This window comes from Ictalurus punctatus, chromosome 1, assembly GCF_001660625.3.
Source record: "Ictalurus punctatus breed USDA103 chromosome 1, Coco_2.0, whole genome shotgun sequence".
Taxonomy (NCBI): Eukaryota; Metazoa; Chordata; class Actinopteri; order Siluriformes; family Ictaluridae; genus Ictalurus; species Ictalurus punctatus.
The window spans coordinates 22566726-22579745 of record NC_030416.2 but is presented as its reverse complement, the minus strand read 5'-3'; the positions used below and the strand labels follow the sequence as shown (position 1 = coordinate 22579745).

General features: G+C 37.0%; 1 protein-coding gene and 1 long non-coding RNA gene across 5 annotated transcripts; one reads left to right on the top strand and one right to left on the bottom strand.

The window, feature by feature from the left end:
• The first annotated feature begins 2537 nt into the window (after window positions 1–2537).
• pigv (phosphatidylinositol glycan anchor biosynthesis, class V) lies at window positions 2538–7080 on the top strand. Of its 4 annotated transcripts, XM_017481028.1 has the most exons (4): window positions 3361–3681; window positions 4377–5522; window positions 5785–6089; window positions 6870–7080. In XM_017481028.1, the coding sequence occupies exons 1-3, from the start codon at window positions 3592–3594 to the stop codon at window positions 6079–6081; spliced, it is 1533 nt and encodes a 510-aa protein (XP_017336517.1). In that variant the 5' UTR covers window positions 3361–3591; the 3' UTR covers window positions 6082–6089; window positions 6870–7080. The 4 variants fall into 4 exon arrangements, with proteins under 4 accessions (XP_017336530.1, XP_017336523.1, XP_017336517.1 ...); XM_017481041.3 differs by lacking the exons at window positions 3361–3681; window positions 6870–7080 and adding an exon at window positions 2538–2870 and having other exon boundaries at window positions 5785–6293; XM_017481034.2 differs by lacking the exons at window positions 3361–3681; window positions 6870–7080 and adding an exon at window positions 3255–3354 and having other exon boundaries at window positions 5785–6293.
• LOC108272575 (uncharacterized) lies at window positions 6823–10748 on the bottom strand. The gene is made up of 3 exons (XR_006982987.2): window positions 10545–10748; window positions 7991–8030; window positions 6823–7531 (listed from the first exon to the last, which is right to left on the bottom strand). It is a non-coding gene; the product is annotated as an uncharacterized LOC108272575 (long non-coding RNA).
• Window positions 10749–13020: the final 2272 nt, after the last annotated feature.

Here is a 13020-nt window from a genome sequence, read left to right as displayed (position 1 = left end):
AAGTTTCTGCACCCACTGCTAATGCTAACCCATGTCCTATCTGATATTCAACAACTCCTACCCAAGGCTCTTCATTGGGGAACTCTGCTTTCCAGCTTGAAGCAGAAATCACTGTTTTCACTATTTAAAAAAAAAAATACAAAAAGAAAATACTATTGTAAGGATGATCTCAATACACTGGAAAGGTTCGCACTCCATATGATCAGAAAACGTAAGTATTGTCTTTGTGCTTGTGAGGTTTTTAGAAACAATACAAACATTCTGAGAGCACAATTCAGCAACAATTAATTATTGTTGTTGTTGTTTTTAATCATTTTTATGTATGGCTTCATGTTGTGAAATGTGGTAAGCAGCAGGCAATGAACAGTGCTGCTGGCTCCTGTTGGCAACAATCTAATGCAAGTAACCAAAGCATACATCCAAGTGGATTTATATCATGGCAAAAGTTCCAGGTAAATAGGTCCTTATGAGATTAAAGCTTTTTATACAAAAATTAAAAGCTCTTTTTTTCAATATGAAAATCTACATTATGTGCTTTGTGATTTTTCAGGCTCATCATAGCTGCTTTGTTATATATGAATGAAAAGATGACAGCAAGAGTAACAGACTACCTCATGCAAATGATACAAATAGAGGGAGGGTCATTTTTTCAAATAACTTTGATGTAGTAAGTTGCATTTTTTTAATGTGAATGTATGAACCTTTCTTTTAATTTTCTTTCTTTTTTTTTTGAAAGAGGATATGTTTGACTTGCATTAAAAACATATTGGCCCATTTTTGTCAAAAGACATTGAAGTTATGAACCGTGTTATTGCCATTTGCAGTTATTTGATATAGAATCCAAAATTTACATGCAATTGTATTTCGCATAAATAACTGTAATAAGTGCGACTTCAAACAGTATGATTAATTCAGTAGACAATTATGCGCTCTTCTTAAGGTACACAATGTAACTTTTATTTTATATATATATATATATATATATATATATATATATATATATATATATATATATATATATATATATATATATATTATATAGTTTTACAAATTAACTAATATAGCAAAGTGTATGAAATCCTTCTATATATTCCAAATGAGAGGTAATTTTTTTGGTGAGAGAATTGTTTATGTATCTTTTATGTATGGAAGTATTTTGCAGACAATATTCAAAGTGTATTTGCAATTGCATTTCCTGTTTGTGGATGCATAAATTGTGACATAATTTCAATGAAAATGCAAATCGTGTATTACTGTTTGCATTTTCATTTACACGAACGTACAGTGTCTGCCAAATTTCAAATGGAAACGCAAAGCTTATTTGCAATTGTATTTCCCGTATGTTACGCGTTATGACCCTGTCATATTGAAATAACAACTAGACATGTACATTTCCTGAAGAAAATGTGAGTGGTGCTTGCCGTGGTAAAACTCGACATCGGGCAGTCGCTACCATGATGCAAGTGACTGCAAGAGAGCCAAACCATAAGTCTGTATAATGTTCTGGTGCTAAAATATGGTTAATTCAAGCTGTTATACGGTTGCTAGGCGGTCGCTAAGGTGTTGCTAGGTGATTTACTAGGGTGTTGCTAGACATTGTCCCAATATTTTTAGGCTTCAGGCCACGTCCACTCTGGTGTGTGTGTGAGTTTTGACAGTTGGAGCCAAGCTCTGAACATTCCTTCAATGTAAGTGAATGGGGTTTTTAGGAATTTGTGTCTTAGCAACTACAGCAAAATGCTGTAAAGTAAAATAAAATAAAATAATAATTTAAAAAACAAGTGGCTTTTATTGCTAATTTTTTTCTGCAATAATGTTTATATAACAATTGTTTGTGTAATCACATTTAAAAATGCCTATCATTAATAATTATTAATAAAATATATGCTATAAAAATAACAATACTGTATCCATACTGTATCATAATACTGCTATACGTTAGATATCCTGTGAAGTAGATGACTAGAATCTTACGCAGTTGCCCAGGTCATGCACTTTTTAGACGATGCCTTACTGACTTTATTACTATAAAGCGCTGGTCAGCTGTGTGTCTGAGAGATTACCTTCAGGGGAATTTAACGGGAGAAAAAATAAAAAATATATATTCAGTCGTACTTGGTTGTCGCTTCACTCCAGAGTAAGACAACACATGTTGACCTTTCTGTGTGTTTATTGTTTGAGGAATATAAGAGTCAACATCCGGTAACTGCGAGCCAGTCTAAAATGCGGTCGACTATGAGTGACGTCACTTCCCAATACAAACACATTCCCAGCCCAAACATTGGGTGGCAAGTTTTTGTGTAAGGGATGGGAAATGCAAATACTAAAGCAAAGAGATTTGCGATTCCGTTTGAATATTGGCAGGCTCCATACGCCACACTGAGGAAATGAAATGGCGAATAGGGTCATTTCTATTGTTATTTCAATATAACAGGGTCATAACGCCTAATACACGGGAAATTCAATTGCAAATAAACTTTGCGTTTCCTTTTGAAATTTGGCAGACACTGTACGTTCGTACACAAACAATACAAGATTTGCATTTTCATTTGAATTATGTCACAATTTATGCGCTCACAAATAGGAAATGCGATTGCAAATGATGCAGTTTGAATATTAGCCGCAAAATACTTCCACATTTATGTATGTTTGTTAGCTTCACACAGAATAAGGCTGGGACACTTATTTGCACTCTACAATTGAATTCCTCGCATGAAAATGACGTCACGTCCTGAAAATAACAAGATTTCAGGAAAGATTAAAGTATTGAAAGTAAGAGTTGACGACAGGAACATGCCTAATATTAATATTTTATATTGAATAATAAGCAAAAATGATTTATTCTGTCTATTATGAAACAACCATCACAGGTAATGGTTACACAATAACTATTGAACTTTTGCATTATTTATGGAGATATTTTTCCTAATAGAGTTTGGAGGAACATCACTGAGAATATTGGAAAAATAACTATTAGATTTTTTAAAAAATATATATTTGAAAATGCCTCTCAGCTCATAAACTGTACTTTATTACAGTGCATATTTTAGAATGTATCAGACATTTGATATTACTGCTAATAATGTTCAGTAAGTATATCAGTGTTTGCTGCAGGTACTGATTTGAGATAATGCCTCGTCTGCACTAATCCTTTTGTTCGCCGTATCGTACTGTAGTTAAATAAAGTAACTAAAATGTGAGGTCTGTGTGTCAATACTGTCAAATATTCCCCTTTTCCCCTCCCTCCCGAGTTCATTGCTGTTTCCTGAGGCTGAAAGAATAGCGCTTTTATTTTGACAGCGTGGTTCTCTAATGCACCGGAAGTACAGCCCATTCAATCCAGGACTTTTTCTCGTTTGTATTTTTTTTTTTTAAATATATATATATATATATAAATAGAGTTTGATTAAGACATTTGTTTTACGCTCACTTAGTATCTTTATGACATTAACCGCATTGTTAAACTGTAGGACTATTTTGATCTAATACAAAACGCTCATGGGGCGCAAATATAATTAGAGCTCAACTAGCCGCTATAGATACTTGGTGTGTAGTAATGAGCTGCTGAATGCTGAACAGAATTTCTGCACTATGCTGATTTCAGGCATTCATGCGAAAAAAGATGTGCAGATAATTGTGCGGTTTGCTGCTTTTACGCGAGTATTAGCGCTTATTTTACAGGTAGGACGAGCACAGAGAAAGCGGTACTGACATCAATGTTGTTCTCAACTTCTGTGTTTATTAGCTTATTGAGTACATCAGAAGATGGAGACCGCCTTTTATAGGGTTACCTGTCACACTGAAGCCAACGGAGGTTTGTGGGAAAGGTGTTGGCTAGAGGTGTGATGTAGAGATGTCAAATGAAAATAGTATCACGAAGTTGTTTTTAAAAATTAATTAATTAATTTAAAAAAGTGTCCTAAACCAAAATAAAGTTATACATCCACTGATGCAGCGTTGTTTGATTAAGCTTGACTGGGCTTAATGGAGCAGCAAAACTTATTATAAGGAAAAGACTTGCCATGATATATTACATTATATTATATTGTGTTTACTGTCTACCAGACAGTAGTTTTGATCAGTAAGGTGTGTGAGAAATTTATTTGGTTCTTGTTTTGGTGCATTAAAGCCACCTTAAGCACTTTAGGATGGTAATACCTAGGTAATACCTACGGTATGTGTTGAGTGATTAACTTTTTTAAAAATCTTGTAGTTTTTAGACATTTAATGTTGTTGTTGTTTTGGGTGTAAAATCAGAACACTATGGCATTTATCAACAGAAAACACCTCGTTTACCGTACTCGTACTTGCACATGAGCTCCAGAGGCGTATACAATTGAGAAAACATTCATATTCTTTCTCTTCCTCTCATACAGGCTGTGCTAAATGCCCTAATCCCTGATCATGAAGCAGATGCATTCAGTCCTCCACGGGCAGAGGAACCGCTCATCTTGGACCACACCATCGAGATGCTCTTTAGTGGCTTGGGCCGCTGGGATGCTGAACATTTTCTCTTCATAGCAGAGCATGGCTACTTGTTTGAGCACAACTTTGCTTTCTTCCCACTCTTTCCACTGGTCCTGCGTTCAGTAGCGACCCTCCTGCTGTGGCCTCTGTGTCCCTTTCTGACAGTACATGGACGTTTACTCGTGATGGTGGCCATAGCTAATAGCACGCTCTTTGTGATGAGCACAGTGGCACTTTATGGACTAAGCCGCCTGGTTTTACAGGACCGAAAGCTTGCCCTGATCTCAAGCCTTATCTACTGCCTCACACCGGCCAATGTTTTTATGTTAGCAGGCTATTCAGAAAGTCTTTTTGCACTTCTCACCTTTGGTGGTTTGTACTTATTGGAGAGGGGGTTTACAATTGGAGCATGCTTCCTTCTAAGTCTCGCCACTGCTGCACGTGCTAACGGACTTGTGACTGCTGGCTTTCTGGTATACCTGCCCCTGCAGCGGAGTCTCACTCAGGTGTTTAACAAAGGATCCGGATGGCACTACAGCTGGGCAGCTCTGAAGTTTTTGCTTTCATCACTACTTTATGTTGCAGTCATTGTGCTACCATTTTGCCTCTTCCAGTTTTATGGCTACTACACATTCTGCCTGCCATCTCTGACTGAGGAGCAGATTTCTCCTGCTTTCCTCAACCTGGCCAGGGAGAAAGGATACAGAGTTCCTGATGCAGCAGCACCTGCACCGAGCTGGTGCATGAAACCTGTTCCAGTGCTCTACGCCTACATTCAGGATGTGTACTGGGATGTCGGGTTCCTCCGATATTTCCAGTTAAAACAGATACCCAACTTCCTCTTGGCACTTCCAGTTGCTACACTGAGTGCCCTGGCATCATACATGTATATAATGGCTAATCCACGATTTTGTTTGCATCTCGGGCTGGGGGAGATTGGAAAGAAAAAGAAAGAAGGAAAAACACCAACTGGCCTCTACTGCCCAAAGGTGTTTGTGTACATTATTCACTGCTCTGTGTTGCTAACATTTGGCATATTCTGTATGCATGTCCAGGTAAGTTTCTCCTAAACAGACATATAAAGATAATAATTGGCTTATATAGCTTAAAAATGCTATCTTTATAGTGTTACCACTGTAATAATCTTAATCATTAATTCATTATTACTGGCCAAAGATTATATCTGCATCATAATATTTTAAAGTAGCTATTTAATATTGTGATGTTTGTACTGTACCATCTACCTCATTAGTAAAAACATAAGCATAATGCAGTACACTTTTGCACCATAACATTGCGTTTAAATGTTTCCACTAGGTGCTTACACGTTTTCTAGCCTCATCTACGCCTGTTATCTATTGGATCAGTGGTCACCTTCTTCTTTCCTGTGAACCCTTATTAAAAGAAGATAAAAACTTGGCTTACGGCCAGCGACAGAACACCTTGGAACAAAACATTTATCATTTTTCCTTAATGTGCATTAACAACCCTATCACTCAGCTCCTGATGCGATGGAGGACTTGCTCCTTTCCCACCCACTGCATTCTGGGATACTTCATCTCATATTGGCTGTTAGGTTTGTCTCTGCACTGCAACTTCCTACCTTGGACTTGACAGAAAAGGTATGGCTAGACTCTTTGTTTTGGTGTGAGCCACATTTGTACATCTGCACTATCTTGCCTTCTGTTTGTGGATTCTCATGAAGATCTGCTTAACAAGATTATTTTAAAATCTTGGTTGTCATAAAAATGTCAGCTTTCGGTTGTACTGTAAAACAGCGAATGCTTTGGCTCTTTTTTCAATAAACTTATGCATTCTTTAACTTATCCTCGATGTTGAATATAAATGTGTTTTTTCTAGAAAGCTTGGGTACACTATAAAAGTTGCAGAATGAGTTTTCTCAAATGGATTCAATAGACAGATACACTCTAAAAACTTAAACTATGATGTACTAATTTTTTTTTTAGTGAAACATTTTTCATCGAAATATATGTAAAAAAAAATAAATAAAAAAATTAAGCAGATCTGAATAACTATATTTGGAACATATTTACAACTGAAAATTACATTTTTAAATGTTATTTACCCTTTATTATAGGCGTACTTTACTTGAGGTCACTATATCTAATGCAGGGGTGTCCAATCTTATCCAGAAAGGGCCAGTGTGGGTGCAGGTTTTCATTCCAACCTATCTGGAGCCACACCTTATTCCACCTATTTAATCAGTTGAGCTTGGCTTGCAATAGACAGGTGTGGCTTCTGCTCAGCTGGAATGAAAACCTGCACACACACCAGCCCTTTCCGGATAAGATTGGACACCCCTGATGTAATGAAACCAAATGATAAACATAAAGCAACTATATACACTAACACTTTACTGAAATGTTTGTCAAATTTCACAGGTATAACATGAGATTAAGTCTAAATTCAACCTGGCTTACTTTGCAAATGACATTTGTAACGATGTCCACGCTACAAAAACACCGAGTTGAATTGAACCTGTATGACTTCTCTTCAGTGGAACACAAAAGGAGATGCAAGTCAGAACAACAGAAGAGACTGATACCCTCAGTCACAATCCTCTATCGCTGCATCTTTAAAAATAAATAAATGGTGAGTGAGCATATATACTGTCTCCCTTTGTGTTCCATAAAAGAAAGAGATACAATTGTGGACAACATTAGTATTAGTAGTTGACCGGATTTTTAAACTATACCTCACACAGTAGGCACGTCATAAAGAAATTTTACCCTTGAAGATAGAGCACAGAGAAATATAGTGGATAAACAGTTTTCCTTTGCAATTAACATTTATTTCTGAAGTAAGGCAAGTTCTTTGCTCTTGCAATATTCAGTTGCTTATGTCCCTTTTATCTTTTTTTAATATATATATGTTTCAATACATCTAATTCTGAAGAGAACTTGGTGCTAATCAGCCATCCAGACAAGGCACAGAGAAGTATGGTGTGGTGTAGGTAGGACCGTAGTAGACGTATGTGCAGGCTGACAGGTTAAGGCCAACATCTGTAAGTCCTTTATATCTTCAACAGGGGCTCCCCACAAACCTGCAATAAAAATAATACAATTCAAAAACAGTCATACCCATTACACAGTATCATCTTTTCACAGGAGTATTCCAATCACTGTAACTCTTATGGTACCTATAAACTCCCAACAAAGGTTCTGAATATTCCTTTAACATGGCATTTTGTGAGAAGTCCACTGACCTTGTCATGTCATTTACATGTCATTTTCATAAAAATAAAAGCAGTATTTTAAAGAAAAAAATATGTATTTGGTCTGTGTGTGTGTGACAAATATTTTTATGCCAACAGTAGGCTAATTCATATGCATCAGTAAGTGCATAGGCAACATTTGTCTTACTTCCCCTGGCACCTGTTTTGAGGGTGTTATTCTGCACCATGTATGTTTCATCCATGCATTTACAAATCTCGTCTGGTTAGATACAAAGGTTTACACAGGTGGAAAACTTGAATCAGTGTTATACATGTGAAAGCCTTTACCATTCATTGCTGTGCTGTAATGTGGCTGTTGAGTTCCTCCCTAAAAGTAAAAAAAACAAACAAACCATCAATTACACAGTGAAACTGTATTTCAAAAGACTAACAATAATGAGGTTTGAAATTAAATACACACTGGAAGTACTATAATGTAAAATATTTATCTACACTCACCACTTTTATACTCACCCACCTTAGTAGAAACACATGTACACCTTCACATTCATGCAGTTATCTAATCAGCCAATCATGTGGCAGCAGCGTAATACATGATCATGCAGATACAGATCAAGAGTTTCAGTTATTGTTCACATCAAACATCAGAATGAGGAAACAGTGTGATCTGTGACTTTAACCGTGATATGGATATTGGTATCAGATGGACTGGTTTGAGTATTCAGAAACTGCTGATCTGGGATTTTCTCACACACACACACACACACACACACAGACACAGACAACAGTCTCTAGAGTTTACACAGGATGGTGTGAAAAACAAAAAACATCTTGTGAATGGAGGGTTTTCAGGCTAAAACACCTTGATGAGCGAGATCAGAGGAGAATAACCACACTGGTCTTAGCTGCCAGGAAGTCTACAGTAACTCATAACTACAACAGTAGAATATCACATCAGCTTCCACCCCTGTCATCCAAGAACAAGACTCTGGGGTGATCATAGGCACAGACTCACCAACTCGTTTTTTTTTTTTCCTTCCTCGAATCTTACATTGATAATGAGTCTTTATTAGTCACATATACATTACAGCATAGTGAAATCCCCCCACCTCAGCTTGTTAGGAAGCTGCAGTTAGAGTGCAGGGTCAGCCATGATACAGCACCCCTGGAGCAGAGAGGGTTAAGGCATCGCTGGAGCTTGAACCCCCGACCTTCTGATCAGTAATCCAAGCCACCACTGCTCTAATCTTCAACTGTCCAGTTTTGATGAGTCCGTGTCCATGATGGTATTTTCTTGGCTGACGGGAGTGGAACCCAAAGTGAACTTATACGGTTGTAGCCCATCCTCCTCAAGGTTCAATGATTTGTGCAAGCTGAGATGCTTTTCTGCTCAACACGGTTATAAAAAGTGATTTATATATGAGCTACTATATCCTTCCTGCCAGCTCAAGCCATCCTGGCCATTTTCCTCTGATCTCTCGTATCAACAAGGCGTTTCTACCCTTAGAACTGTCGCACACTCAGTGTTTTTTGTTTATCCATCCAATTCTGTGTAAACCCTAGAGACTTGTGTATGAAAAATCCAGGACATCAACAATTTCTGAACTAATCAAACCAGCCCATCTGGTACCAAGAACCACGCCACAATCAAAGTCACACTTTTTCCCCATTCTGATGATCGTGTGAACATCAACTGAAGCTCTTGACCTGTACCTGCATAATTTTATGCATTGTGCCAGATGATTGGCTGATTAGATAACTGCATGAATGTGCAGATTTACAGGTGTTCCTAATAAAGTGGACGGTGAGTATTTATCAATATTAACTTACAATTATCAAAGAAGACTTCTCTTTTTGCTCACGTCTTCCCTCAGGTAGATTGTCAGCAGGCCAGTGTATGTCACGCTAATATCTGGTAGGCCGTTGGGCGCATAAATATTAATCACGTGGTATGCATTCGCGCGGACTAATTTGCTGAAATCAAAACGCAAACTGAGCGCTAGTCAATGGGATTGCCGCTTGCGCATTAGTTCCGTTACCTGCCGAAGCAACCAGCTGGCAGGGGCTTCTGCTTGGTCTTAAAGCCTTCGTGTTACGCGAATGGTTACATTAATAATAATAATAATAATAATAATAATAATAATAATAATAACTTATTCAAATGTAATTATTTATCTAAATGTGAGCGGGGCATGCCTCCCTCCAGTTATAAAGGCTGCTACGCCCCTGGCCATACACCATCTCGCAGCCGTGCACGGGCTTCATGGAGCTTTTGAGAAAGAGTTTTGTGGATCATTTCCACTCGAAATGACCTTACTATCTTAAAGTTTAGAAAATAATAAAGCTATAAAGTCATAAATGTTACGTATGTGGTGTTAAAGTCGCCAATTTAAATCATTAAAACGGTTCCAAAATTTACCACGGACTTACCTACTGCTTTAGCTCACAGCGATAAATTTGAAAATTATGAAGCTGGAACGTTATAAAAGCTTAAAAATATAAAACATTACAACTGTAAAATGATATTTAACATGAAACGTGCTAACCACCATATTAAAGCGACGAACAAAACATACATTTTTGCTTACCTTTGACTCTGTGTGAAGTGTAGTGATAGGAAGTTCTGATCATTTTACTGAATCGGATCTTTGAATCTCGTTCAGCAAAATGAACGAATCTTTTTTTCGAGTCATTTCGTTCATTTCAGCAGAATATAATTAAAATGTTACATGTTAAAGTTCCCAACACATCTAGTAGTTAATAAACTATAAAATAAACTATAGGCTTATGCAACCAAGGCCGATTTATGAGAAACAGAAATGATTAATTAATTGCTTAGCATTAGGTCTTCAGGCTACGCAGTCTTGTTAGTTCATCTCACCTCCTGATCCGAGTCGTTCTTTCTTTTCTCACCTCACATTTATCACGTCTGTTCCCCGGAAATAGAAATTATTAGTTCATCTCTCGAGTCTTCGGGTTCGAGTCGTTCGTTCATCCCGTTTCACTGGATGAACGACCGACTCGAACGAAGACTCTTCCGGTACAGATCCTATGGGAATAATATCCTATGGGATATTGCAGCGCATGCGCGGTCCAAAATGAACGAATCACTCTCTGAGACAACTCGTTGTTCCCAAGTCATATTAAAGATTCGTTCATGAATGACACATCACTAGTGAAGTGGCAGTTGGCCGGACGTCTCTTTTCTATCGGGGATATGACAGCATGGCTGCGACAGTTTTCAGATAATTACACACTATAGTTGTGTATACATGAAGACACAGTCGATATTTCATTAAATTTTGCTAGCTGGCTACTTACCAGGATTTGTAAGGAGTCTTCTAGTTGGTTCTCCCCGTGGTGTTTCCTTGCTTGTTGCTATGTAAAGCAGATTTCCCTGTCTTTGTGCGTGATTGTTCATTGTGTCCACTTACTCAATTTCTTAAGTTGTTAAAGATGAAGAATATTGATAAGGAATGAGTAATAATTGTAGTTCTTGAAACTGATCAGTATAAATATTCCATTCTCAAATATTTTGATGGAAATTTACCAAAAATATTAAGGATATCTTTAAAAATTAATAATTTGTTAGTCAAATGATAATTTTTTTGTGTGAAATAAACTTAAATAATAGATGTAAATTTTAGACAAAATTAACTGTCGAATTTTTAGGCATTTATTTTAGTATATCCAACTCAAAGAATCACTTAATAGATATTAAGAGATTTTTATTAAGGTAGTATGGCTTTTTATTATTTTGATATTTACAAAGCCTCTGAATGAGTCTAAGTCACACTGCTCAACAAACACTACTTGCTGTTTACTCTGTTGAACGCCTAGACAGTCGACTTCCCAAACAGGTTAGTCATGTAGAAACAAGCTAAATATATAGCAGACGTTCACAAATAATTGCATGTAGGCATGCATGGCTAATATTTTAAGACAACCCTCCAATTCCAATGTCAGAGTTACAGTAGGATTACTTAAGTATAGTAGTAGTGAAGAAAAACAGTCATTATATTTCAGTGGATTTTTATGTGTTTTTATTACAAAAGACAGTCAGTGTTGTACATGTTCTTATAATCTTCCTCATATTACATTTATTAGCGATAATAATAATATTCTGTAGCCTAGATAAGAGAATGTGCCAGCTGGTCAGTTGTGACTTTCTGGCACCATCTGGTCATTGCTGAAAATTTAAGACTTTGGAAAGCTACTTATTACTCAGTGTCAATCTGCAGCATAGATCATATGTACAGACAGGTCACAAATTAAATTCATGTCCGTGTAGTTTTCTCCAGGTTCGCCAATTACCTCCTTCCTTGCAAAAACATACCATAGGTAAATTGGCTACACTGAATTGCCCCCAGGTTTGAATGTGTGTTATTATGTATGTGCATGGTGCATGCAGGGTGTATTCCCACCTCACTACTACATTACTGTATATGAATGAATAAACATCCTAATATGTTCTGTGGCATGTATACAAATGCCAAACATGCACAAGTGTCATTGTTTTTTGGATAAAGATGGAAAAATCTAAATAACTTTGACAGAATGTTCATTATTGTTGCATTGATGGCAGGACCTTCAGTCACAAAAGTGTTCAACTGTCTAGTGTTTCAGTAAGCAGTGACTAAAATGACATCTACATTTAGATATGTTCTGGCCCAACAGCTTACCAAGACACTTTGTCCTCCTTCAGGAAAATGGTAACCAGTCTGCAATACACAAATCTGTTTCTTGAAGCAGATTCTCTTTTTTATGTGCATTGTTACAGAAGTTCTTCCACATCTTTCATTTGGTAGACAGTCGTTTTATTAGCTAGGCCTGAGATGTGGCGCCATCTGATGGTAATAAACTGAGGCCTGTTTCACAAAGCGAGTTGAACAAACTCAGTTGCAGAGTAAGCTCTGAGTTGACAAAACCCAAACAAATCTAATTAATGAAGTTTTCATGACGCTGGTTATCAACTTTCTCAGTCAAGCCAGGTTTTAACCCTGAATCAAGTTTCCTCAGCGTGCGTGTGCCAGACGTTTGCAGCAAACAGGTGTGCATACTTCCGGTTGAAGATTAGTAAGAAATGATTATGCGGAAACATGAGGAATTTATACCTACTTTAACCACATAAAGAAAGATCATTGCGGCTGCCAAAGCTCGGGAACACTGGTGATTGTGTAAATGTTTACTTTTACAGGATCACAATAAGAATAAACTGATTGAAAACTTATAACCGACATTTCATGTAATTTAATATGTAAATTATTTTAATTACATATTAATAAAATAAATACCAGTGTGTGAAACTCTATTAGGACAGGAATAATGCCACCGCATGCACATATGTACCACTCGCA

What these genes read in the sequence shown, in the direction of transcription:
- pigv (XM_017481028.1), top strand. Translation starts at nt 3,592, where the DNA reads ATGCTGATTTCAGGCATTCATGCGAAAAAAGATGTGCAGATAATTGTG. An exon ending in TATTAGCGCTTATTTTACAG is followed by an intron (nt 3,682 to 4,376) that starts GTAGGACGAGCA and finishes CCTCTCATACAG; the next exon opens with GCTGTGCTAAATGCCCTAAT. An exon ending in TATTCTGTATGCATGTCCAG is followed by an intron (nt 5,523 to 5,784) that starts GTAAGTTTCTCC and finishes TGTTTCCACTAG; the next exon opens with GTGCTTACACGTTTTCTAGC.